The sequence below is a fragment of the Mastomys coucha genome, unplaced genomic scaffold (assembly GCF_008632895.1).
Source record: "Mastomys coucha isolate ucsf_1 unplaced genomic scaffold, UCSF_Mcou_1 pScaffold5, whole genome shotgun sequence".
NCBI classification, from domain to species: Eukaryota; Metazoa; Chordata; class Mammalia; order Rodentia; family Muridae; genus Mastomys; species Mastomys coucha.
The window spans coordinates 67,159,986-67,187,698 of NW_022196911.1; the positions used below are offsets into that span (position 1 = coordinate 67,159,986).

Consider the following 27,713-nt stretch of genomic DNA (forward strand, 5'->3'; position numbering starts at 1 on the left):
AGGAGGGGGAAGGAGGAGAAGAAGAGGGGGGAGGGGGGAGAAGAGGAGGGAGGGGGAGGGGAGAGGAGGAGGAGGAGGAGGAGGAGGAGAAGGGGACTGCCAACAGGCCCCCACAGTGTCATCTGTTGTGTGAGCTTCAGGCCAGTGCCATGCTGGTGCAGAGCATGCTGAAGTCTCCATCTATGATCTGTGTTTAGGCAGCTTGAGGTCATCTGTGTGAGTGTTTACACCATAGCAATGGGCAAACACTACTTCAGAGCTCTGCACACCTACTGAGAACCACGTTCCCACGCATCACTGTGTAATCCTTTGTAGTTTGAGGCCATAGACCAAAACGGAAATTCATTCTCCAAGCTGATGAGACAGATCAATGAAGCTAAATAGTTTACACTTCAGTGACCTTTAACTCTGGGTGGTTCTCAGCCTTCCTAATGCTGTGAACCTTTAATACAGTTCCTCATGTTGTAGTGAACCCTCACCCCAATCATAAAATTATTTCATTGCTACTTCATAACTGCGATTTTGCTGTTATGAATTGTGATATAAATATCTGATGTGTAGGATACCTGATATGCAACCCCTGTAAAAGGGTTGTTTGACCCCCAAAGGGGTCACAACCCATAAGTTGAGAACCGCTGCTCTAGGCCATGCTGATGGCCATGCCCCTGTCTTCTCATCCAGACCTCATCTCAACTTCAAGTCCTTCCCTAAGACCCAACTGCCATCCCCCGACTCTGACCTCTCCATAGTTGGGACTCCAGCCTTAGCTCTGGGCCCAGCTTGGATTCGCTCACACTCTGTGTCCCTCCCTGCAGGTCCTATATCTATGCTGGCTTGGAGGCTGGTGCAGAGTGCTACTGTGGGAACAGGCTGCCGGCCACACGTGTCAGCCTAAAGGAGTGCAATCAGGAGTGCAAGGGGGAGAAAGGCTCCATGTGCGGGGCTGTTCACCGGCTCTCCGTGTACAGCGTGGGGCTGCAGCAGCCAGGCTCCAAGAAGCGTGAGTGTACCAGCCTCATCTCAATGTCCCATTCACCTAACCCACACCCCATAGGCCAGAATCTGTTCGCCTTTCCCTGTGACCTGTCCAAACCTAACGGCCTGGCTTCATAACCAGGCACCTTCCCTTGTCCTTTGCAGAGATGAATAGGAAGGATAGGCGTGCTGCGTGGCTACAGAGGGCTCACTTCACTTCACTGCTCTGGGTTCCAGGATATTCTCTTAACTCATCTGGACAGAGCTAGATCTCTAGCAATAGAGTGGTAGACTGGACCATCTGAAACTGGTTTGAGGAGAGAGAAGACCTGAGGCTGTGTAACTACAGCTCTGCCTTTGTAAATAATTGGGGGTTCGTCTGCCTGGGTCTGCAAGCTCAACACAAAAGTTGGTTCTGGGGTTTGGGGAGGTTCTTAGAGGGGTAAGTGCAGAATCTCTCTCAGGAGAGCTATGCCAGCAAACATCGAGGGTTTTCACGGTAAATTCTCACCAAAGATGAGCGTACGATTCAAAACTATACAGCTTGAGAAGAACTAGCCCAGATCTGAGGACCATGGTGGCCCACAGGCACTGTGAATAGGGCCAGAGTACAGGGAGAGTGACTCATTCCTGACTGCTGTTCAGGAATGCCTCTGGCAGATGTGCCTGGAAGCCAAGAGGGCCAGATGAGGCGGCGCCCTGGGGTGAAGACACTGACTATATCTATGAGCTCAAGGATTTGCTAGTGAGTATATTAACTCAACAGAGACCTACTGGTACCTAGCATGTGCCAGACACGAGGTTTACCCTGTCACTCGGACACCCACGCAGGCTTCCTGAGGACTGGACTGGCTTATACTAGCTTCTCAGATCTTTCATTTCTTTGGCTTCAAATGATTGGCCTGATCCCTGATCCCTCACACTCAAGCCTCAGCAGGACCAGGCCTGAGGTAGACTCTGGGCCACCCTACCAGCTTCCCACTCTGCTCAGTCACTAACGTGGGGACAGCTGTTTTGCCTCTGCTTCCGATTGACTGAGGGACAGGTGGTCTGGTCATTCGAGCCAGCCGTTGCTCTTGAGTGGGCCGGAACTGCGGCTGTGGTTCATGTTGGCAGTGGTGGAGGTGCCATTTCTGCGGCCAGCTGTGTGGCTGACCGTTACATTCTGCTCCCCTCTCCAAGACCTCTGCTCACAGGCTGTCAGAGGTGATCAGGTGACCACCCTTTGTAAACGGCAGCTTTGCAGCTGCTAGGACATAGTCACAGGCATTCCTTTACCTTCCAGCCGGGATCAGACTCAGTCCTCACACCTTAGCAGTGTCTTCGTTGGACAGTGTTCTTCTGCCCTAAGTGGCTCCAAGGCTCTCACCTGGGGACATAGAGCCAGGGCTACAGAACAGTCTACACTTAATGGCATTATCTACTAACAGTCATATCAGTGATGAGCACAGACCACGTTTGTGACCGACCTCCCAAGCCTCATGGGTTGCTTCCCTGTTGTAGGTCATGCTGAACCCCATCACCCCATTCATTCACTCACTTGGCACCCCTTGGCACCCGCTGTGTTTCGGTATCTAGGCTGTGTGCAGGGAGCCAAGGGGATCACACACAGCCTCCTTCTGAAGAGTTCGATTCTGGAGTCTCATGGTCTCCATTGCCCCACCATTCTGCCATGCCCTAGACTCCCCAGGATACTGGTTACTCTCCTTCTCTGTGCTCTGTCTGCCCTGATGCCTCTCCCTTTCCACATGCCTCCCAGTGTCTGTTCCATGTCAGTGGTTTAGCTCTGTGGCATGAACAAAGTCTTTGTTCTTTGTGGCCTGACCTTGGCACAGAATGGCACAGAGTCTCGGGGGCAGGATGCTGTTGCCCTTGGCTGGCACACGTCCTGAGCAGTTGTGTAAGTATGAGGAGATATAGCTGTTGACAACTAGTGCTGGGATACACAGTATCTCCTTAACAGTCCTCAGAGATTTGAGGATGTAGGTGAGGAAGGTTCCTTTAGTCTGTGACACAGGGCTGGTGACCGGCTGGAACCTGGTGGCCCAGGCTCTGAAGATTCAACGCTAGCTGTTTTCTCTGCAACCAGCGACCTTTCTAATTCTGTTCCGTGATTCCCAAAGCCATGGTTCTGTGGTCAATCAGGATGGGCCTCCACATCCAGATCTTACCTACACTTAACCATTTATAAGGAAAAATTATTCCCACACTGCCCAAGGCTGGAGTTTGTACTGCTGGCTAGGAGATGTGACAGGTAGAACAAGTTTTAGAGAAAGCGCCAAGCCTCAGGAGACCTTATATGAAGAGGAGCGTGGGATGAAAATCAGATGCCATCTCAAGAAACGTATCCCTAAGCAGTTGGTGCTGGAACATTCCAGAAGGTTTGCTCAGTACCAAGGGAAGCAAAGAGCGAACCGAGCTTTCCCACCAGAAGGCTGAAGAACAACTTGGCAAGAAGATTTCTTTGTGACACAGGATTGCAGAGTATTCCTAGAATCCAGGCAGGAGTTCAAGGTGGATGTGAGGGCAGCTATGCTGGAAGGCTCTGTCTGCCGCAGCCCAGCAAGAGGCAATGGACAGTCCAGATAGGCAGGCAGTTCCACTTTTATTCTTCACACATATTCTCCTGAGTTTTAGAACTTTCCAGACTATCAGCCTATCAGATCACCTACTGTGGAAGCCAGCATGAAGTAAAATGCAAAGTGAAGGAAAGAAAAACCAGCTACTCATCCCTGCCCTCACCCCTGCCCTCACCCCTGCAACCAGAGATACAGTAGGAAAAGCGACCCCTTAAGTCAACACTACAGCCACGTAGCCTATGTCAGCCAGAGACCCTGGTGATGATGATTCCCGTGTGGGTTTTTCTCAGATGCGTGATTCAAGCCCATCCAGAACCTCTGCTCTCCTGTCTTGTGTGATCTCTGCCCATCCTGAGTATAATCACATAGGTCGCAAGACCCACAGATGCCACTTCTCATCAACACCCTATTTCCTTCCCTGCAGGGCGCACTGCCACCTACCGAGGGTGCTTTCCACTGCCGGAGAACGTCACCCACACCTTCTCCTCCTCCATGACACAGGCCAACATGACCGTGGAGACATGTTCTGGATTTTGTTCCCAGAAAGTAAGAACTATTACCTTTGTGTGATACTTCACTCATACAGTGTGCCTGGTGGGTTGGTCTTCAGGGTAGAGGTAGGGCCCATGATGGACCACACACATCTGCTCTGATAGCCCAGGTGGGAGCCAAGGAATGGAGGGCAGGGCCAGGCCGAATATCTACTGTCACACAGGATGTGTGCTGGGTAGTTGTTGGGTAGCACCCACTGTGGTTTGAGGCTAGATAGGGAAGGTTGTAAAGAATGTGTCTGTGTGCCTTTCTGCATGGAAGCTCTTGGCACAGTGTCACATGTTAAATTGACCTTATTTGATCTCAGGGAGGTGACAGCTCAACCCTTAAGGACAGTTGATGGATTTTCTATTGTCTGTGCTGAGGCCTGTGGCTGACTGCAGGGGCCATACCACTCAGGTGGTTCAATCCAGGCTTCAGAAGGGAGGGGAAGTCTACAAGGGCTAGCCTGGGCAGGACACCACGGTCCCCACTCTATGTACTCATCCTATGGTAGGATGAGGAGTTGTCAAAGGCAGGTGGGGACTGTAAAGTTCAAAATCAGGAGCGTGTGAGGTGTGGAAGGGAGCTCTGTGTCCACAGAGCCCAGGGGTATTAGGCTGGGATTCGGTCATCTACAAACTGTGGAGGATGCTGTTTTTGCAAGTGCCTGTAGGTGACGGTAGGCTGGGAGCTGGGGCTGATTCAGTTGTGCTGGGGCCCAGTAGCCTCGATGCTCTGTGGGTCTTGACAGTGTGACAGAACAGAGAGCTAAGGGGAAGAGAAGGTATTGCCTATGATGATGATGACAGTGACTGAACAGAAACAGCCATTTACTGATTGTACGTACCATGCATGACACTGCTTTAAGCATTTTACCTGTGTTAACCCATTCCACCTTCCTAAGGTGGAATGAGATGGGCGTGGTGATGCCGATGCATTTGGCAGGTAAGGAAACTGAGGCATCGAGGACAAAGCACCCAAGCTGTCTGCATGGGCTCAGGTAGTAGTGGTGGAGCTGGGACTTGAGGGCGACATGGCCCGTTTTGTGTGTGCATGTGTGTGCAGGAGTGCGAGTTAGGGGTAGATGGAGCAGGGGCGGCTGCCGTGAACCGAAGTGGCCACATCCTCTCACTCCCACCTCTGCAACCTCACTGGGTACTGCCCTCTTCCTGCTTCCTCAGCTCTCTGGAAATGTTTCCCTTGCAGGATGGAGAAGAACAAAGCTTTTATAGGCAATCTCCTCTCTCCTGAGTACACCATTGACGTACTTTGGGTCACCAGCGTTTTCAAAGCCACTGCCATCAGGGTCCATAAGTCACAGTACAGTCACCCTAGAAGTCAGTTTATGCATCTGACCTGGGAAAGTACTTTCCTCGTATTCATGGTGGGAACAGAATTCAGAGGGGGAGGGAATAAGGACACCCACACAACTGCCAGCTCTGCCTGTGGCTGGAAGGAAATAATGCACCTGAAATTTTGAGCCATGCCCCCAGAGGATCCCTAACCCCAGCTTCCTCCAGAATATGGAATGCCACTAATTTAGAGCCTGAGAAAAGCAGAGCCTGCTCTGGAGGGACCAGGGCCTTTCCAAAGACTATCTGCTTTAATCTTCTCAGCAAGGAACCCCCTCACCTCCCTGGTAGCCGCGGGAGGCAGCTCAGGTTTGCAGAGGGGTAGGGTAAGCTTGCACACAGACAGAGCTAGGACTCCAGAATCCACCATCTGTGCTTTTACACACTACAACCTTGCAACAGAAGGTGAGGGAGAGATGACAAAAAGAACTGGAAAAAAGGCAAGGTTCAGTCGCCACGACTGCGTGCAGGCTTTGCCATCCCGGGGTTAGCTTTGAGGAACGTGTTTGTGTAGGACACAGGAAAGAGAGACGCCAAGGCAAGTAGGCTCACTTCCCACAGCTGCTTCCAGTAACTGAATATTCAATCAGTTGTCTCCTAGACTGGTCTATTACAAACCCCAGGGCTTCTGGTAACACAGTGCCTGCGCTCTTCCAAACTGCCCCTGTTCTACCAGACCCATCCCTTATGGATGTAGAAAGTGAACTCCAGTCTTTCCCAGCCTCACAGATGTCCTATAATTTATTTAACCAAACCCCTACTGTTCAGGTTTTAGATGGTGTCTAGTCGTTTGCTTTTACAAACAGTGCTGCAAAGACTCTGTTTAGGTCATTTTGTCTGAGTGAATCTGTAAGGAAAAAAAAAAAAAAAAACAAAAACAAAAAGAAAACAAAACCAAAACACTCTCTCAGACAATGCTGGGTTCAGGAGGCAGCTTTGTTATTCAGTCTCCAGCTGCCAGATTGCCCTTGGCAAAGGTTGTCCTAACTTTACACCTCTTCCGGAGATGTGGGTGGGGACATAGCCACTCTCTCGGAAGGAAGGAAGGTTCTCCTCCTTTAGGGAGGGGGCGTCCTAGGAAAATGTTCCATTATTCTAGATGTGTCTCCCCCCTGGGCAGCCCAGAGAGCCCTGCCTGGTGGTTACAGACAATAATTTAAAGATGAGAAACTCCTTGCTATTCTCAGCTCTCCTTCATATTTACTGGCACAAATCCACATCGCTACACTTTTATGGTGAAGCCTGCCAGAAGATCCCCGCAGGCTCCCGGTATCATAAGCCGTTTTGCACCTTAGCACCTTGTCTGTCTCCCCTGCAGATGCATCTCAAGGGCGAGTGGCTTAACTCTAGCGTGTGCAGCAGGCACGGCTCATCGGAGCCACGTGGAAAAGGTGCCTGAGGTTCTCAGATGCGGCCGTGTCCTCAAAGCATCGAGCGTGGGAATCAGTCCACTCATCTCTTGCCCCAGCCCCCAGTCAGATACAGCAGGAAGGGACGTTTCCTTGAATCTCATTGTTGAGAGCTGCAGGGGTTTGCAGCTGTGGTAGAGTCACCTTTTACAGCACTCAAGTTGAAAATGGCTTTTAGCAACCCACATTTAGCAGCATTTGGCCAAATTGCATAGGCTGTTTACAGCAGTAAAATCATGCGCTGGGTGCCAGCAGAGCCTAGCAATGGGCAGGGCACAGAGCACAGCTAGGTAGGGAGAGCTTATGGCTGGGGAGGAGCCAAGGTGCATGACTAAGAGGCAAGAGCTGAAGGAGGTGGAGATACCTTAAAGGGGAGGAGGACTACAACTTCTGGGGAGGATCTGGAGCGCCTAGGGCAGTGTGAGCAGATACATGGATAAGGAAGAGGCATCTGGGAGTCAGTGTGAAAGATAGGGTGGGGAAAAGTTACAAAGAGCCTTGGATGTCTAGCTTCATGTTTAGTGGGTTGTTTTGTTTTGTTTGGTTTTGCTTTTAATTTTCCACAACAGGAAACAGGAAGCTGCTAGTGGTGTTGTAAGTAACGAGGTTCTAGGAGTAGTATGACGCTCTATCTGTAGACAGGATTTTTTTGGACCAGAGAGGCGAATGGAGATGATGAAGGAAGGGCGAGAGATGCTACACCAGCCAAATCCCCTTGAAAGGATGTGGGACCCACATGGAGGAGTGATGATTTCTGTGTGGGTGGAGAGTTGATCTGACCAGGAGAGTCCTCCGTCCTCCATAGTTCCTCCTTTGAGGCAGCATTCTTCAGGGACAGCTTTAGAGATGCTTGGCAAAGCTAACACGGTGCTCAGCCTATGATATAGCTCTTGAGTAAGGGATTCCAGCTGTGGCCAGAACAGAGCCAGTAAATCACTATTGATGGATGTATCAGAGTACACCTCTGCTCCCCAGGATCCCAGCCTGTCTCCTTTGTCTCCCTCTTATATGGCAGTATAATGGGACGGAAGGCTTCAGTCTTGAATCTCGAGATTTGGAGAATTCATTGTTTCAGGAACTCTGCATTATAGGGCTATTTAGCAAGGACCCCCAGCTTCCAACCATGGGGTACCAGCAGCAGCTTTCCCCACAAAGGTCACAACTCATTGACCAAGATCTCTGGAGCTAAGACCCACAGCCCTGAAGAGCCAACTTGAATGTACAGCAGTGCCTTCCCTGTGGCACTGCATCCCAGTTTCAGCATGAAGGCCTGGGGTAGGGAAGACACTGGAAGTTGGCCTGACCAGGCATTGCTGCTGCAGGTCCTAGTTATTTCCTGACTTCTCTGCTGTACAAGGTGAGTGGGTGATGGTACAGCAGCCACGGAACACTTGAGTGTTCTGAGTACTTCCTTCCCTAGACAGCCCAGTGGCAGTGGCATGACAAGACGGTCCAGCACCCACCTCATCACCTCTTCACTGGGCCAGAAAAGAAGTTCAGAGGCCACACACAGTGAGAATGGACAAAGCCTACCAGAACCATACAGTACAGTGTGTTACAGACATTGAAAATGTGTCCAGACACTTGTGGGAGATAACTGGGGTGGAATGCTCACAACACAATGTTCAACAGGGCAGAACTAAGCCTGAGGGCGTGAGCCCAGAGTCGTAGATGTGAGAGATGGTGCTTGGAGACAGAGGAGCGAGGCCCTCCCTGCAGTAGTCCACTTCCAAGTTATCCGATAAAGCTTCTTTGTGGCCTCATAGATAAAGATCCCTAGTGTTGTAGTAGTTAGCTAACATGGATTTTAGAAGTTTCTGGAAGATGACTGAATGATGAAGAACATTTGAGAGCAAAGTCAGCCTCTTAATGATCCATTTTTACTAGCATATGTTAATTACGTATAATAATGGATTTCATTTCCCCATTTTCCCAGTACAAATAGCGTATTTTTATCAAACGCACCCCATCACCTTCTCCTGTTTCCCTCCTATTCCTGTTGATCCCTTTTCTCTTGCCACCTAGCATCTCTTGTGCTTTCACATCTTTATGTCCATGACCCAGTGAATTTCATTAGGGTTGTTTACAGGGTCCTGAGAGAGTTATTGTTTATGGTAGCACGGACAGTAGCCCTACAGGTACCTTCCAGTGGCTACCCTACAGAAGAAAGTAATATATTTTTAAAAACTAGGGGGCTGGCGAGATGGCTCAGCGGGTAAGAGCACTGACTGCTCTTCCGAAGGTCCTGAGTTCGGATCCCAGCAACCACATGATGACTCATAACCACACATAATGAGATCAGATGCCCTCTTCTGGTGCAGGCCAGATGGAGCGGGGCAGGAGAGCAGCCACACTCTACACATAAAATAAATAAAAATTATATATGTATGAGTTAGCTGTGTGCAGTGAGTGCAGTGCCTACAGAAGCCAGTAGAGGGCATCAGATACACTGCTGTACTTAGCAGACAAATGTGAGCTACGCACGGTGGGTGCTGGGAACTGAACTTGGGACCTCTGGAACAGCAGCGAGGGCTTTAAGCTAGTCAGCCATCTCTCCACCCTCCCCAAATAATTCATTTGTAAAGCCCTGCAAAGTGGTTTTGTCTAATTTGTGATACTCCTGTTGGATAGAAGATAGCCTGCCCCTTTCCAGGTTCCTGATGCCGCCTTCACTCCATACAAGGTGGGAAGCAGCCAGGGTGGGGGAGGTTGCTGCGCACTGGTTCCATCTAGGGTGATTAATTTGAAGACTGATATTTGTGTGCAAGAGCAGAGACTGTAGTGGGAGTGAGAATTCTAAAATGGGAAGCAATGAAGTCTGACACCGTCTGCAGCAGGTTACTAAAGTGTGGCTGTCCCTAAGTCATAATGCCTAGGGAACGGGAAAAGCAGGCATGACCCTGCACCTGTTTCCACCCAGTTTACCTGCTCTGACTAAATTCCCCTAAGTCTCAATAGCTGGGAAGGGTCTGCCCCAGGGAGGTCCCCAGCAACTGTGCAGCACTCAGGTCTTTGTCAATGGCAGCATCTGTGGGAATCTGGGATCTATGAGCCCTGATAGAAAAGGAGTTTCTTTTGCTGGATTGTATACGTACTTTCCAGGAACAGCTTTTGGATTGGTGCTTTAGGCCAGACAGGGTGATACACATCTGCAATCTGAGCACTCAAGAGGCACAGGAACTGGTTGATTGTGAGTTTAATACTAGCCTGGATTACACAGTAATCTCAAAAGAGCAAGGCCTGAGGATGTGACTCACTTAGAGAGCCCTTGCTTAGCATGTATAAGACCCTGGTTCCATCCCTAGTACTGCACAAAACAGAGTCATCTAAAAGTCTATACAAAACCTGTGATGTGGAACAATGTATGTGATTTTTAAAACACTCATTGTTTAAGAAGTTTGCAAAGGTAAAAGGGTATCTGTTACAGAAAGGTTGAAGGTGCAAAATATAGGAACAAATCTTATTTATAACTTCATTACATCAGAAAAAAACAGCTAAAAACATAAGCAGTCTTTTGACCTTATTCTAGGTGTGCATGCAAGCACTTTGATTGCTAATGTAAACATTGGGCCGTTGCATCTTACATCCATCCTCTCTTTACTATGGCCTGTGCATTTCTGTCGCCACCGTGCTGTGACTTTTGTGGCTGTGTGGCTTTCAATGCCCTCCCCTCCCTTTCTTTCCCCTCTCCTCTCTCTGCCTCCCTCATCCTTTCCCCTTTCCTTCCCCTCCCTCCATTCCCTCCTTTCTTTTGCCTTGTATATATCACACACATACACACACACACACACACACACACAGAGGCACACACACACACACACACACACACACACACACACACACACAGGAGCTCACATGTGCATATGTGCCCTGGAAGCCAGTGAACAGCCTTGGTATCGTCCCTCAGGAGCCATCTACCTTGGGTTATATTAAGACAGCGCCTCTCACTAGCCTGAAACTTGCTAAGTAGGATACATTTGCTGACAAAGGGATCAAGCCCCAGGGATCAACCTGACTCTCCCTCCCCAGGTCTGGAATCACAAGTGTGCACCACCCCATTTGCCCTTTTGAAATGTGGGTTCTGGAACTCAATGTCCTCACGCTCGCCAGGCAAGCACGTTATGGATAGCGCCATCTCAGACCCACCCCCTTATTTTTTCTGTATTCTTTCTTTTCTTTTCTCACCTATGAGCACATTCGCAGTTGTTTCCTGGAACTATGCTAACAAGGGAGCCGAGGATTTGTGGTCTCACGTGCACGCATGGGAGACTGTGCTTCTCAAGCTGGTCTAGAGAAGGGCTTGAACTTGTGATCATTTGAGTCCTAGGCCCTGCTGGCTACATCCTCATGTGCGATGCTGGCTGTCCTTGTCACCCACATCCTCCACCTTTTGTGAGGAATGGGGTGAGAATGCCTACTTACAGATGACACGCATCGAGTGATGTTGTGATTTCTGTTTGCCCTGCCTCATGATGCAGACAGTGATTGGGATGGTGGTGATTCATCTGCTTGCCCTGGCTCCTTACATGGTGGGACATTTGAGAAGCTGACTCCGGGGGAGCTGGGTCTTGCCTTGGCCGAGGGATACCAGCCCCCTGGGCTCCTGGTGATGGGGTGGGTCTTCACCAGCTCTCTATTTGATGGTGTTTGGCTTTCATGAACGATATTATCTGGGAGTTGATCTAATTTGTCTATCTCCCATGGACTCAGGCCTTCCCAAGCCATGCCACCCTACTGATACCCATAGGACCCCTGGGGACACTCTGACTTCTCCCCCAGGCCATCCTGCTCAGACTTACCTATGTGCGTAGGAGGGAGTTTAGCGTGAGCTGCCAGCATCTTGTGGTTGGATGTGTGGAAAGGGCTTTGCACTGAGAAGGGGCTGGAGGTCTTGCAGGTGAAGCCTCTGTCACTGTTCTTTGAGCCTTCCCTACACCCCGCCCCCATCACAGCTGTTAAATACTATCTGAAAGGCACCTAGAGATCATTTCAGCCCCTAGACCCTACTCTTGTGAATGAAGATTTCTACAGCCAGAGGCCAGGCCTTTGCCCATAGAGCCACAGAGCTCTATTCTGTCTCAAGACCTGGTCCTTGCCTACTGAGTCCCCATCCCAGATACCTTAGCTCCATGCCCAGAGGTGCAGAATCATCCTATATCCCAGGATGCAGGCCTAGCTGGCTCTTCCTACTCTGCTTGTTTCCAACAGCCCCACGCAGCTCTGGCTTTTCTTCTTGCTTTTTCTGCTTGGCTATTTTCAACAACCCCCCCCCCCCGGGCCCCCAACCCCATCCCTCTGTCTTTTTCCCTCATTGAAGGTTGGAGTGGAGGAGGGGCATGGTAGAGCTGGGAAGTTGGCAGAAAGATAAGATTCATCAATATTTAATTTTTATGGAAATCGTGTCCTCGAAATCCCACGGGGCTGAAAATTGTTCTGTGTTTTCAGAATCCAGTGATGTCGCCGAGGCGGTTATGTTGTAAATAAAACTGCATTACTGTCTGCAGCTCTCCCGTTGCTCTGCAAACACTCGGAAAGTTGACAGTTTAATCCACTCAGGGAAGCAGAAAGGTTCGGGTCACTGGTGAGGGCAACAATGGGCATATGAGACGGACAGTCCTGGGTTATGAGGGTGGAAGTGAACCACAGCACCAGTGTCACTGGGGAGGCCCAGGAGCCCGTGGGCCTCAGCAGAATACTTAGGCTAGAGAGACTGCTGGCCTCAGCAGGAATCCCAAATAGCAGTCCCCCCAACACTCCCCACTGCTTGGGAGGGCTTGCTCTGATGCAACTGCCTTCTCCTGCCACATACCCTCTGAAGGAGCACAGCATGGTTAGTTGCCAAGAGCTTTCGAATCTAGAAAGGATATTCATTCATTCATTCATTCATTCATTCGTTCATTCATTCATTTATTCATTTGTCCATATATAAAACACTTTTACTAAAACTCCTGCCACACACTGAATACTGTTTTAGACCCCAAGGATCTCCAAAGACCTGGTGGGTGGTGATTTCTGCCTGCATGGGACGGACGGTGTTCAACCATGCCTCTTGGGCCCCTGGCTTTGGTCTCAGCTACAGCCGCCCACAGCTCCCCCTTCCCCCTCCTGCCCCCCCCCCCCCCCCCCCCCCCCCCGCAGAGAGGTGTGTGGCTATCAGTCACCTAAGCCTTCCCACATGCAAATAAGGTTTTCCCAAGCTCTCAGTCCAAGCCAATGAGAAGTACCTGCTGTCGAACCTGAATCACCCCCCAAAGCTGTATATAAATCCTATCCAGGGAATTAAAGGTGTGCAAGAACTACTCCATCATCCAAGCCTTCTGTTCTAAGAGCTGTGACACTTGGGAAGAGGTCTGCTGTCCTGAAAATGCCCCGCACTTCTCACTAGCTAGTCAGCTTCTCCTTGGCCCAGCCAGACCCAACTCAGTGCAGGGCGGCTTGGAGAAACTGAGTAACCTGGAAGGCATGGCAGAGATGGAGGTGGAGCCAACGGCAGTAGCAGAAGCAGCGGAAGGGACTTCCCCTCCCTGCCTGCGCCTGCTTCCCTTTGCAGGAACTCTTGCACAAGGCCCTGCCAGAGATCTCTGTGGAAAGCCTCTGGAATACAGGCCCACAAGAAGTCAGGAAAAGAAGTGAAGTATGCAGTATGTTATGTGATGGTGAGCACATCGGTGAAGATCAAGGAAGGGCAGGTGTTTGCACATGAGATCCTCATCCTTAGATGTCTTAAAGCGGCTTAATTCACAGTGGCTGAAAAAAGGGAAACAACCCAGGCAGCCATCAAAAATGAGTTGGTCAACACACAGTCCACCCACATGTGGAACTCTATGGTCTAGGGAGAAGGAATGAGCTACCGGCACGCAAAGCAACGAGGACAGACTAGATGAATGGTTTTCTGAATGAAATAAGCCAGGCTCGCAAAATCCCGCACCCTGTGATTCTATTTATATAGCACTCTAGAATAGATACCGCTGATCTCTGGTGATCAAAAGCAGGAGAGGGGTTGCTTGGGTTGAGGGAAGAGAAAGATGTTGGAGAAGGGGCCGTAGAACCTCTAATGCAGCCTGTCTCAAGGTCTGTCCATCCAGGCTGACCAAGCTGTGTATTTGGGGTGAGAGCGTTTCATCAGGAACTCACGCACAGCAAAGAAGGTAGGAGGGGACTGCAGTTTGGAAAGGGGTAGGCGGAAAAGGCCCTCACTGAGATGGTGGCTGGAAGAAAGTGAGAAAGGGTGTGTGAGATGGAACATTCCAGGCGGTTGGGATAGCAGCAGGTGCAGTGGCCCTGAGGTAGGAGCCTAACTCAATAGCTGGGGAATAGTCTTAGCTGATTCAGGCTGCTGTGTCCGTACCACTGGCCAGGCGGATTCAACAACACATAACCTTAACCTAGTTCTGGACTGTAGAGCTGGAACCACAAGGTGGTGGTTTCTCCTAAAGCCCCTCTCCTTGGCCTGTATCTCCTACCGTCCTTAGATGCTTGCCTTTTGGTTTTTGTCTTTCCTGAGCTCTGGCCTGTGAGGACACCCATCACAATGAAGGGCCATCCCAACCTAATGGCTTTTAATTTTAATGAACTCTATTAGGAATCTTGCTCTGAAACTCCACCCTCAGCCTATGTGTGCTGAAAGGAGCCGGACACCACCACACTACTGTGTGCTCCCAAAGGGTAACATGGGGGTCTGGGAGCCCCACCTGGATGAAGGTACTACTGAGGGACGAGGCAGGACCCTGGTGTGTTGAAGGGGGACAGTGGAAACTTCAGAGGCCACACCACTTTTGTCAGTTCACATCCGCAGGGAAGCTTGCTTCCAGAAAAGCTGGCTGAGTTGTGATGAGAGTCAGGCCACCAAAGGGGCTTATCTGTAAAGCTGTGTGGAGACCACGTGTGGAATCTACATAAGAGACATGATTGGATCTGTCAGCTCCTTATGCCAGCGAGCACAGTGTCATCCTGGTATGAAGAAGGATGGGAGTGGGGGTCAGGGGTTGCTGGGTTCAGAGGAGAGGGTCTACTCTGCCGTGAGGGTCAGCAGTCAGTACTTCTTCTTGGCTATATCCCCTAGGCTCTGCTCCACCTCCCCTGGCTGCAACACTATCTCTTGTCTAACACGAGTGCACAGCTCCTCAGCTTTACCAAGCCACGCACGGAAAACGCTATTGATTTTCCTTATTTATTTATGAGATTTCTTGCTGTGGGCAAAAAATAAAAAGGTTTGTGCAGCGCCGGCTCCCTTCTCAGCAAACACCATCCTACACCCACCCACTGCCTCCTCCCTCTGTTATGCAGGCTCAGTGCCTAGGAGGCCTGCCACTCCCCATGAGATACAAGGGGGTGGGGCTGAGTGTCCCACCTACTTCCTGCTCACATAGTGACATAGTGGGTGCTCACAAACATGTGTGACAGAAGTGGGTGCAGTTTTTAATAAGCTGTGGTTAACACTCAACTGGATAAGGAAGCCGAAAATGGTCCATTCTTATGTGGAATGCCTACTAGATGCCCCCGTGCTCATCTGCCCATCAGCAGCCTACCTGTTGCCTTTACCTATGGTGAGATTCTGAGTGGTTAAGCATGTTGTCCATTATTGCACACCAGGTGAGCCAGAATTCACATCCAGGTCTTCAGAATGTTCTCTCTGTGCTATATGATGCAGACACTCCAAAGAAGATCAGGAACCACTTGAGAGCTGACTGGGGCCTCCGAAGGTGGTATTTCTAGTCCCTTCACCTGGTGGAGGCTTCCCATCTTCAGAAAGCCCTCATCATCTGAGCATGTCAGGAAGAAACAAGACGTGTTTCTCTACTCTTTCCATCTTTGGAAAAAAGACTATAGAGATCTGTCCCCCACTTGGCTGTGGGACCCCCTAGGCCAAGGGGTTCGAGGTCTGTTTAACAGTGTGGCACACCACACCCTGAGCTGCCCTGTAGCAGCAGAGCTGACTTCCTATCCTCACGAGTTCACACAGGAATGTGAATCTCTTCCCTGATATCTTCACCCACCCTACCACTCCTGTCAGATTCCTAGCCACAGCCGGGACTCAGTTCTAGGACCTGCCAAGCTTTCTGGGCTTTGCTCACCTCCTCATGCAGTGTGGTGACTGTTGTCACTGTCCACGCTGAACTCCTGCATGGTAGCAGTCACACCTCACTGCCGTGACTATCCTTGGTTTGAACGCAGAGCCTGGTGCTCATCCCTGCTGACCCTGTATGAATGGCAGCACCTCCACAGGGTCTAGCTCACACCTGAGCTACAGGCACAGGCCACACTCCTTCACCTCACACTCCTCCTCTCCTTCTCCACAGGAGTTCCCTCTGGCCATCCTCCGGCGCTGGGATTGCTACTGCGCTTACCCTACCCCCCAGTTCAGCCTGCGGGATGCTGTGGATGGAGCACTGTGCAGCCAGGCCCCAGAGGCACAAGGGCTACCTGGCTACTGTGAGGTCTACCAGACACCTGTGCAAGGTGAGCCCAGAACACTTCCTGGGCTGTCTGTGCCATTGATACGGGGCCATAGAGCTCCTAAGGCTAGAGAGGATGGGTATGCCTGATTGTGCAACCACAGGGTATAGGGTATGAGAGTTTCCAGTGTTTCTTTTCAGTGGGGAGAGAGAGAAAAGGTAGGGTGAGACCAGGCTCTTTTTGAAAATATGAGCCTTTGGTAATGGTAGCATAAGAGGCAGAGAGGAAGAGCAGAGAGAGGGGGGCTCAGAGGGATAGTGCAAGGGCCAAGACTCAGAGACACAGGAAGGACGATGCTTAGGTCTCAGAAGCCCCCATATGCTGGCATTTCCCAAGGTGAGCATCGTCCTATCACATGTGCTGATCTTAGGGACTGATGAGGAGGACTAGGGGCTGATGGGGAGGAGTACCTCATAAGGAGGAGCATCCAGGAGAAACATCCCCACCAGTGCCTCCAGGGATCATCCCCCAGCAACTTGTATTTCTGCCAGCAGCCCTGGGGAGGGAACATAAGAAGCATAGTTCTTGGCCTCAACTTAGCCCAGCTTCAGTTCATTGCATGGCATGGCTAGGTCCAGACACAGCCCTGTCCACCTCCCCAGCAGAATCTAGAGTCCTCAGTGTTATGTCAAGAGGTTTTGGCTGTCGCAGAGAGACAGAGTAGGGCAAGGATCCCTAGAGTACCAGATTCCCAGCCATCAGGGATGGGAGGCCACTGACCCTCAGAACAAGGTGTAGGTGGTAGGTCCCTTAACCACCAGTTCCTGTTCAGAGGACTCCAACAGTGGATCTGAGATCACAGTGCTGGGGAACTTCATGGTGACTTGTGGACTTTCAGACACCCGGTGCACAGACAGGAAGTTCCTGCCCAACAAGTCGAAGGTGTTTGTGGCTCTGTCAAGCTTCCCGGGAGCTGGGAACACATGGGCAAGGCACCTGATCGAGCACGCCACTGGCTTCTACACAGGAAGCTACTACTTCGATGGAACCCTGTACAACAAGGGTAAGTCAGGCTTGCAGTGGTGAAGGCAGGGGACAAGCCATGCCCCTCTCAGAAGACAGCCCTCCTTCTCCTTCGTGCACTACAAGTTTGCCCCCCAGGCATTAAGGGTGAAAGTAATCTGTTCTTTCCTCTTTTTTCTTTCTAGGCAAAGGGGTAGCTCATCATCATTTAAAAAAAAAAACCAGTTATTTAAATTGGTCCAGAAATGGTCAAGAACTGTATGTTTTCTAATCTTTCCCTTAGAGAAATAAGAGGCCTCGTTATACTGAGTAAATTAACTTAAATGGCCCAAGCCTGCATGCTGCTCTAGAAGGGAGACCCTCAGACAAGTCAAGTGGCATCTAAATTTGGCAGAATGTATTTCTCAGTTGTCAAGTGGCACAGCATTTGCTCTGGGTTTCTTAGCTGGAGTTCAGTTTGCTAAACTGTCAACACTGTCAGAAACAAAAACAACCCAGGGGGGTCGATGTGCCTGTGTTTGGCAGCAAGTTCTCCGATTGGTTGTGCATATGTGTAACCCAGCCACCTCTTCTGGAGATGGTAAGGGTGCCTGCAGATGGGGCGAGGGCAGGGGCAGTTGCCAGTTAAGTACATGGTCCTGCTTTCTCTGGCTGGCCCCTGTGCCCAGGCTACAGTGACCTACAATGTTTGCCTAGAAGGCCTGTACCAGCTGCCTGGATATACATGTAGATGGGGCCAAAGCATGGACTAGCCAGCTTCAGTGTGCCAGGGGGCACCTGGGCTGTGGGCTCTCAGACAACAACCTGACATTTATAGTCAGAGTTGGCATCCCAGCCTGTTTGGTCACTCAAGGCAAAGACTGGTATTTAGCTATGGCAGTAGCAAGTTTTGGTGGGAATCCTCACTTCTGGTCCGAGAGTTGCATTTTCCAGGCACCGGGAAGCCCTGCTGCCGCTGTAGAAATGGGTGTCTTGGAACCATTGCCAAAAAGGGGCGTCTGGATTCTTGTTTCCAAAACTTCAAGTCAAGCTTGTGGAGATTTATGAAGCCTGTTCTCTGAGCTGGGTGTCCTGAGCGAGGCTGACTTAGGAGATAGGGACTCCAGGCCACAAATCTCCAGAAAGACTTTCCATAGCATCCCACTCTGGGATCTCTTCTGTTCTCTTCCCTTGGGCCCCTGGGCTCTACATGTGAGCCACACCACCTTCTGGGCCATAGCCTCTAAGTCGGGGTCTGCTTTTATTCTTTTACTGCTTCTGTATTTGTCCTTGCTGTTGTTGGGACAATGTACCCTGGCAAAAGCATCTCAAGGGAGCAAGGGCTTATTTGGCTGACAGTCTGAGATGGACCCCATCAGTGTAGTCAAGGGAGCAGGAGACTAAAGTGGCGGATCACACTATATCCATCCATGGTCAGGAAGAACAGAAGCAATGAATGCTTGTACTCAGCCAGTTTTCTTCCCCTCTTATGGGGTCCAGGACCCCAGTTCAGGGAATGGTTCACCTTCTTTTAAGGTGGGTCTTCCTCCCCCAGTTAACCCAATCAAGATAATCCCCCACAGGCATGGCCAGGGGCTAAATAATGCCTCACAGGTGTTCCTCTCCCACCACCCCCAGGTTTGTCTCCTAGCCAATTCCAAGCTTATTAAGATGACAGTATCAGCCACCAAATGAGCCAAAGTCTAGCACAAGGAGCCATAAGAACTTACAGAATCCTGTGTCTCTGGAGACCAATGAGTACAGTCTGGTCTTTTCAACCAGTGGTCACTTAGGTTCTGAGTGCACAACGCTTTACCAAGGAGCCAAGAGAGGATGCATGTGGGTAGCAAAGATGCTGGTCTGGGGAACCACTCTCCATTCATGGAAACGGGGTTGTGGGTCCTCAAATGCTGCGGGTAAGCCTTCAACAGACCTGCCCTGGAGCTGGTAGTAGGGAATCTCTAATCATATGATGATCCAGGGACCTGTGATAGGATTTGCCAGGAGGTCAGCCACTGACCCATAATGGCTGTCTTGTCTCCAGTGGGAGGTGGCTAGAAGATTGCGGCTTTACAAGAACACTCGAGGGCGTACGAACAGAGCTCTACAGTTGTCAGGATGCTGTGTGACATTGTGCAGGTCACACACCGACCCTGAGCCTCACTCTTCATCTGGGACAAAATTCTTTTTTAAAGATGTCTTTTTATGTATAGTTTACCTTTATGTTCATTGGTGTTTTGTCTGTACATATCTCTGTGTGAGGGTATCAGAAGTCCTGGAACTGGAATTATAGACAATTGTGATCTGCCATGTGGGTGCTGGAAATTGAACCCAAGTCCTCTGGAAGAACAACCAGAGAACTCGTCACTGCTGAGCCCTCTCTCCAGTCCTGAGACAAAACTCTTTACAATACTCTAAAATTATCTCCCTGGAAAGTCCAACATGTGTGTCACCTTCTGGGTCTAAGGTCAGGACCTTGCCCCTTGACTCCTGGGGACTGCAGGAAGTAGTACTTCTTTCTCACTGGTAGACACCTCCTGTGCATACATTCCCTGAGACAAGAGTCACTCCTATGGAGTCCTCTCCTGTCCCTCAGAACCTCTTCAGAGGTCACCAGTCCTTGTGTTTATTGTGGAAGCAGAATCACCCCATATGAGCATGAAGGTTCTTTCCCCCATAGAAATCCTCTCATTCCTCCTGAGCAGGGTTCAAGGGTGAGAAGGACCATTGGCGGAGCCGGCGCACCATCTGTGTGAAGACGCACGAGAGTGGCCGGAGGGAGATTGAGATGTTTGACTCTGCCATCCTGCTGATCCGGAACCCCTACCGGTCCCTTGTTGCGGAATTCAACAGGAAATGCGCTGGACACTTGGGCTATGCCCCTGACCGCAATTGGAAGAGCAAAGGTGAGGAACGGATGGCCTGAGCAGGGGACTGACATGTGGTGGCGTGATGCAGGGTCAGAATACACATTCCTGGTTGTGGAAGGCCTGGCTGCTCTCACTTCCTCCCCATCTCCTACAAGCTTGCTCTGTCCACACAGTGCGGGGTTGTTTTATGACTGCCATGCAGATGGCAGGCCAAAAAAATCTCTACCCACCCTCAGGTGTGTGATTGGTGTATACCTAGAGCTTGCACATAGCTGAGACAGCTCTAGATGCACATGGCCCTGACTGCCCCTCTGCCTGAATCAGCTAGAGAAAGAGGCCATACCCAAAGACTGTGTGTGTGCCTGCTCTGGGTTCAGGGTTCAGCACAACAGTCCTTCCGAGGCTGCCCTTACCGACTCCACTGTATTCTGAAGGGAAGTCACTGTAAATTCACAGCTTTCCAGATAAGCCCAGAGTAGCTTCATTTGACCAAGGTGCCTGGGTGGTGGTTGGCAGTGCTGTGTCTCAAGCTGTGCTTCCTAGTCAGCTTGGACTGCTAGAACAAGGCACCACAGATGGGGGGCTTAAATAATAGTTTCTTATGCTTCGTGGTTCTAGAAGCAGCGTGATTCAGTGTCTGGTGAGGCCTTTCTCCAACTTTCAGACAGCACTCCATGGCCTCGTGGCAGAGATCCTCTCCTTGTAGGGACACTAATCCCATCTCAAGGTCTCCGCCCTCACGACCTCATCTAATCTACATTGCCTTCCAAAAGCCTCTTCTATACATACAATCATATTGGAGTCTACAGACTTCAGTATGTGTTACAAACATTCAGTTATATCACCCTGATTTGAGGTGGATTATATATCTTGTTTTGTCAGTTATATATCCTGATTTGAGATGGGTTGCTTGGGTTGGCATCTGGCCCTGGGTCCCACAGGCTCGCCCAGACTCCTCAGTGTCCAGGAAAGTCCCACAGGGCGAAGAACTCACGGCATACAGGAGAGAGCCAGTTCTTGATTGTCACATGGCAGACTATATTTATCTGAACTTGGCACCCAAGGTCACTATTTTCCAGGCAGACCTAGGACTCTTCCAAGTCTAACCTGATAGGAACCCTAGATTCACACTGGATTCCCAAATGGGTCAGCTGTGGGCAGTGAGAAGTCTAAAACTGGCAGCACCCTGCTCCTAGTCAGGCCCTACAGAGCTAGTAGCCGTAAGAGGAGAGGCAATCCTGACTCATATATCTTCTCTCCCCTCTCCAGAATGGCCGGACTTTGTGAATAGCTATGCCTCCTGGTGGTCCTCACATGTCTTAGACTGGCTCAAGTATGGGAAGCGGCTGTTGGTTGTACACTATGAGGAGCTGCGGCATAGCCTGGTGCCCACACTTCGGGAAATGGTGGCCTTCCTCAATGTGTCCGTGAGCGAGGAGCGGCTTCTCTGTGTCGAGAACAACAAAGAGGGCAGCTTCAGGCGGCGTGGCCGGCGCCCTCAGGACCAGGAGCCCTTCACCCCTGAGATGAAGGACTTGATCAATGGCTATATCAGGACAGTGGACCAGGCCTTGCGTGACCACAACTGGGCTGGGCTGCCTAAGGAATATGTGCCCAGATGATAGGCCCACCGTGATTTCCTGCTCCTGCTGAGATGCAGTTACACTAATGGGCTGAACGCTGCTCTAGTGCATTGATCCATGGACCCCTGGGATGCACGGGGGCTGGCACACAGTCACAGGATGTTCTTGAAGGTGCTTCTTTGTGGGCAAGGGGTCCTGGGCAGCACAAGGCTTCCTCAGAGAAATGTGCATTGCTGGACACTTACGCATCCTCAGATACACTTAGACATCACCCCATTCTCACAGTGACCATTTTAATGTGCCTAAGCCCCTTGAGTGGGGTGGGTCAGACACTCCCCAGCTTTGTTCACACAGACAGAAATGGACACACACACACACACATACACACACACTTTCCAGGGACTGGCTATCTGCCTCACACCCATGTACCCACACTCCAGACTTTGGGAGGCCTTGGGTTTCCTGGGTTCAGTTGGGCACAAACTGGCTTTTGAGGGTCTTTGGCTCTGGAATATTGGGCTGGGGAGGCACCGTTGATCTGAGTAGTGCACTGGGGGCTGGAGGTGCGCACTAGTGGGAATGGAGGTGCACAGACAGACTGTTGCTGATGGGTACCGTATGACCCTGGCTGCTTGTCTGACATCCCATAAATGTGTGTGCTGTGACATCCTGGCACTGCAAACACTGTGTCTCTGCCTCTCTCTTCTCTATGGATGGTGACTGGCCACACTGTGGCAGCATGGAGCCCATGGCTGCCCCCCCCCCCAAGCCCCAACAAGCACACGTGCTGACTTTAGGACATCCACTACTATTCAGCTTAGCCCAGTTACTCTCTGTCAACTAACAACATCAGAGCAGCTCAGAGTAGACCACTTGCTTCTTTGTCCAACTGTTGTGGGAAACTGGAGCATCAAGCAATGCCTATAAGGAGTGTGGGCCAGGGGGTGGGATGGGGGCTTGGCCTTCAGGGGATCTCCAGACTCACAGGAGACCATATGCAGCAGGACGAGTTGTGGTGGATGTGGGAGATCCTAGATTCTAGGTCTCAGGGAGCGCTAGAACCAGTTGCCCCACAGGCTAAAAGGCCCCTGCCTTCTGAAGGTCGCACAGAAAGTTCTATGAAAGCCAACCAGAGAGACATCCACCCACATGCTCGGCACTTGAGAGCTGGAAGCCATATAATCTAGTGCTCACTGTCATCTTCAGCCATGTAGGGGATTTGAGGCTAGCTGGTCTGCACACACAAAAAAGTGCTAGGTGTCCCTTGGAGCTCTCCCTGACACTGCATTCAATCTGGCACCACCGCTACCATGCCATCGCCTCTGCCACACTCTCTGTCTTTACCTTTGTAGCCAACCTAGCTTCCCATCCTTGGTCCTTTTCTTTCACCGGAGGATAGTAAAATACCGTACAGCCTTACTCAGTCACTTCCACTCAGCTCTCTCTGCTGCTCAGAGGAAGAAGGGGAGTGTGACAACTCCCACTGCCCCAACTCTCTGAGCATTCAACAGGGTCCTAGGGCAGGGGAGAGGGAGACCGAAAGAGACAAGAGACATGAAGAATGAGAGCAAGACAGTTGTCTGATCAAGCTCCAAAAACTTAACTTCAGGGATGGCAACATAAGCACAAGCAGGAGAAAGCTTCAAGGGAGTGGGGAGATCCTGTGACAAGGGAGGGGAAAGAACCCGTGACTAGGGAGAGGGGAAGAGCCCACAGCAAGGGAGGGCTGGTGGCTATCTTCAGTTCCTGGAACCAAGGGTCAGTGTCCTCCACACCCACAAATATTTTGTTAGACTACATATGTTCTGTCAGGGCTGTAAGTGTAAGCTAGTCATTTTTCACTAGGCCATAGTTAAAGCCATGGCTCCCAGCATCCCACTTGCCCCCTTCCTGCCCAGCTCACCAGCTGTGGGGTTGTCCCAATGGGAAACCAGTCACAGAGGAGTGTATGTGTTGTGTGGTCTCAGAAAGGCTGAGCTACATCCCCGGGATCGTCAGGGAATGCTTCATGGCAGTCTTGAGGTGGTTTCGAATGAGAATAGTGTCTAATAAGAAGGGAAGGACAGTTGGGTAGAAAGCAACAAGTGCCCATGTTCAAAGGCTTCAGAGGCCTCTCTAGACACCCTAGTGTGCATGTACAGTGATGGGATAGCCCTAAGTGCAGATGTGGGTAGAGGAGGGATTCATTCTCAGCTTTTTAACCATCCAGCCTAGCCTGCCAGCCTGAGACCAAAATAACCACTTATGCACATAGCCATCTTGGGTCACCTTTGCTACATGCCTTGGGCTCAAAGATGGGTGTAGTTTGGGAACAAGGTACAGGAGTGGGAGTAAGAGGTAGTTGACTGGTGAGCCCTGGCAAGGATGAAGAGTAGGTTGAGCCTGAACTCTGGAGGGCTTCTCCATGTAAGGTGACCCTAGCAGGGTGTAGTGTCCTAGGAAGGCACCAGGGAAGCATCCCTCAACACAAGGAAAGGCAGTGTAGGCAGTTGAGAGGATGGTCATGGGAAGACACAATTCTGTTCCCTGACTAGACCATGGGGGCCTGGGGCTATAGGGTGGGGGTATTACCTCAGAACTGACTCACACGGCTGCATGTCTGCTCCTAAGATTCCATGTCGTCCTGCCTATAAGCCCTGTTCCCACTTCCATGTCATTTTATTTTGTTTTGTAACCCACTAATTTTAATCAGGGCCATCTGTGAAATCACGGGCTTGAAACTATTTATTGGGGCACGGTTTGCTCATCAGTGAGTACACAACTAAAGACAATATCTGACCTATCGTCAGAATCCATCAGTATTCCATTGTTCATCATGAAGAAGTTGAGCCTTTTGGGACACGCACCCATCTATGATTGACTTATTAACATGCCTAGTCTAATACTGACCCATTGTAAGCAACCACTGCAGCCATGAGGTCATGATTCCATTGTCTGTGTCGTGGCAGAAGACAGCATTTCAGAGCTCTGTAGTTCCTCTAGCCACCTTGCAGTTTCTATAGTCTTACCATCTCCTCTTCTGAATTGTTCTCTGATCCTTAGAGATGGTAGGTAGTTTGAACATCTTCCTTAGGGCTGAGTATATGACCATCACTTCGTCTCAATATCTGGAGCAGCCATGAGTCTCTCTATTCATCACCTTTCAAAGTAATTCTCCCAATCAAAACTGAAAGTAGCATTTGTCTAGGAGTATAAACACGTTAAGAAAGCAATACAATCCTGCATTAACATAAACAAGACTAGTAAGTTCTCCCTACAGCCTAGGACCTCCCTAGCCATGGTTTTTTAATGTACCAGGCATGGATTCCCTTTTATGGAGTGGGCCTCAAAACTAAGCTTAGAGTGTTTGGTTGTCCTCCTAACAGCCACACTGTTACTGCACTAGTATGCATGAATTGTCTGGCAGGTTGATACCATAGTTTGTAGGGTTCTCAGGTAAAGTCATCCATGTCCTTGTTTGTTTTCCTATCACTATGGTAAACACCATGACCAAAAGCAACTTGAGGTAGAAAGAGTTTATTTTGTCTTATAGATTACAGTCCATCGTTGAGGGAAATCTAAGCAGGAACTGAAGTAGAGACCACTAAGAAATGCTACTTACTGGCTTACTTTCCCAGTCTTGCTCAGTTACCTCTCTTAAACAGCCCAGGCCCACCTGCCTAGACATAGTACCACCCACCATGGGCTGAGCCCTTCCATATCAATTAGTGATCAAGAAAATACTCCATAGATGTGACCGTAGGCTAATCTTATGGGGGAAACTCAACTGAAGTTCCCTTTTCCTAGGAATGTCAAGGTGACAAGGGAAGCAAACTGACCAAGTCTTTTCCTCCCCAGGAGTTTGCTTCCACCTTGCCGTGCGACCAAGTCTTTTCCTCCCCAGGAGTTTGCTTCCACCTTGCCGTGCTGTGAAAGCTGACCATCAGGAAGAGGCTGCCAGTTCAGAGACAGTATAATTCTCTCTGTCTATTGTACCCAAAATGTGTGATATCTCCAGCAATAGTGCTTTTTCTGTCAACTAGTTCTCCGGCCGCCCAAGAGGAATGCCTTCTATTGCTTTGGTTTTTCATTACTCTGGGGCCTTCATGACTGTCCTGGTTAGTCTTTTTGTCAACTTGACACAGCTAGAGTCAATTTGGAAGAGAGGATCTCAACTGAGAAACTCCCCTATCAGATTTCCCTGTAGGCAAGACTTTAGTGCATTTTCTTGATTGATGATTGTTGTTAGTGGACCCAGGTTACTGAGGGCAATGTGTCCCTGGACATGTGCTCCTAAGTAGTATAAGAAAACAGGCTAGAAAGCCACGAGGAGCAAGACAATAAGTAGCACTCCTTAATAGCTTCTGATCCAGGTCCTGCCTCCTGGTTGTTGCTCTGAGTTTTGCCTTCACTTCCCTAAGTGAAGTTGCTTTTGTTGTTGTGTTTAATCAAACCAATAGAAACCCTAACTAAGAAGGCCAACAGTTCGTAAGGAGGTATCCCATGCCTGGCACTAGAATTTTTGTTTCAGAACACCTGGATATTAGGCTCAGCATTATTCAGCCATGCAGGCTATCACCCTTCAACCTGACTTCCAATGCCCAAGTCTCACTGGAGTAACATAAGCAATACAAGAGTTAAGATAATCTGTCCCCCACAAGAATTGCCAAGTTTGAAATTATCACCCCTAATAAGAACAACTTAGGGAGGGAAAAAAACCACAGGACACAGAGTTCAAAAGGTTACTTGTAAATTTTAAACTAGACACAGATAAACACCTGAATGAACTCAACAAATATAAGAATAAAACATTTGAGGTGTGGAAAAAGAATAAGCCACTGAATGAAATGACAATTTAGGATATGAAAGAAGAATTCAATGAATAGGTAGAAATAAACCCAAACTGAAATCAAACTGGAAATGAAAGAAAAAAATCAATAAATCAAAGAAGCTCAGTGGAAAGCTTCATCAACAAAATGGATCACATGGGAGACAGAGTTTGGGAGTTTGAAGACAAAGTAGAGGAACAAATTACTTGAAATAACTTTCTAAACCTCAAATATGGAATATGCAGGATCTTTGAGGCACCAGGCAAAGACCAAATCTGAAGAATCTATGCTTGGCCCTCCCTCAGGATCACTCAATTCAACATTAATTTGGGAAGGCTGGAGTCTCCATCAATATGTACTGGCTCGGGATAGCTCCATGGTCCACTCTAAAGAAGCAGTTGAGACCTGCCCTAGGAGTGTCTATGATGCCTCGAAGGGGAGACAGGAAACACCTGTACTCCAGAGTCTCAAATAAGTAGCAGATATCAAATAACTAGCAGACATGATGTCAGGCTTCAGAGAGCAGGCAGTTAGCTTCCTCCTGAGATTACACAGCCTACTGCTAGTCACCCAATTGATCTCCAAAGGAAGGCTGAGAAGGGCAAAGTGTGGAGGGAAACTTGACAGGGTCTACAGCCAGGTGTGACACCCTAGACTCCCCTACCACCCCAGGAGTCTGCGAGAGTAGCAGCCCCAGAGAGTTTAGCTGGGTAGTTGGGGTGATGTGTACCCAAACTTGAGTACCTGGGACTGCCAGGTAACCAAGAGCCCCGCCTCCTTTCAGATGGAGCACCACCAGCTCACACTGCGTTGCATGAGTACAAAGGTCCTGTGGTAGTGGCTGACCTTCAGCAGTCCCCTGATAGGCAGGGATATCCGCCCACTCTTTGGAGAAGTCCATTTGACTCATCTGCAGCTCTCAGCTCCATAGAGGATGGTGCCGTACCCACTCCCACTAGCCAAATCATAAAAGCCAATCCGTTTGGAAGGCGGGCGTTGTGACAACTGCATCAGGACCCACTTAGAACAAAACTCTGTGTACAGATTCCAACTCTAGTAGCAAGGCTATGAAGTGGCACAAACCTGTGTTTAAAACATGTAATTTTCATGGATTTTATCTCCTGTTGTGGATCAATTTGGAAAAACCAAAATATATAATTTTAAAGAACTAAAACACATTCTGATAATCTCAGTGATGTGTAAAT

General features: G+C 49.8%; 1 protein-coding gene across 5 annotated transcripts in view; it reads left to right on the forward strand.

Annotated features, from left to right (window-relative positions):
* The window catches only part of Wscd1 (WSC domain containing 1), a 41,262-nt gene extending 18,876 nt beyond the window's left edge, over nucleotides 1-22,386 (forward strand). For 2 of the 5 annotated variants that reach the window (XM_031352800.1, XM_031352802.1), the window contains exons 4-9: nucleotides 816-1,000; nucleotides 3,979-4,100; nucleotides 16,149-16,308; nucleotides 17,144-17,308; nucleotides 19,953-20,153; nucleotides 21,387-22,382. In XM_031352800.1, the coding sequence (XP_031208660.1) occupies nucleotides 816-1,000; nucleotides 3,979-4,100; nucleotides 16,149-16,308; nucleotides 17,144-17,308; nucleotides 19,953-20,153; nucleotides 21,387-21,739 (1,186 nt within the window). In that variant the 3' untranslated portion in view covers nucleotides 21,740-22,382. Of the gene's footprint in view, nucleotides 1-815; nucleotides 1,001-3,978; nucleotides 4,101-16,148; nucleotides 16,309-17,143; nucleotides 17,309-19,952; nucleotides 20,154-21,386 lie in introns of all 5 variants that reach the window. The other 3 variants (XM_031352801.1, XM_031352799.1, XM_031352803.1) reach the window with 2 other exon arrangements.
* Nucleotides 22,387-27,713: the final 5,327 nt, after the last annotated feature.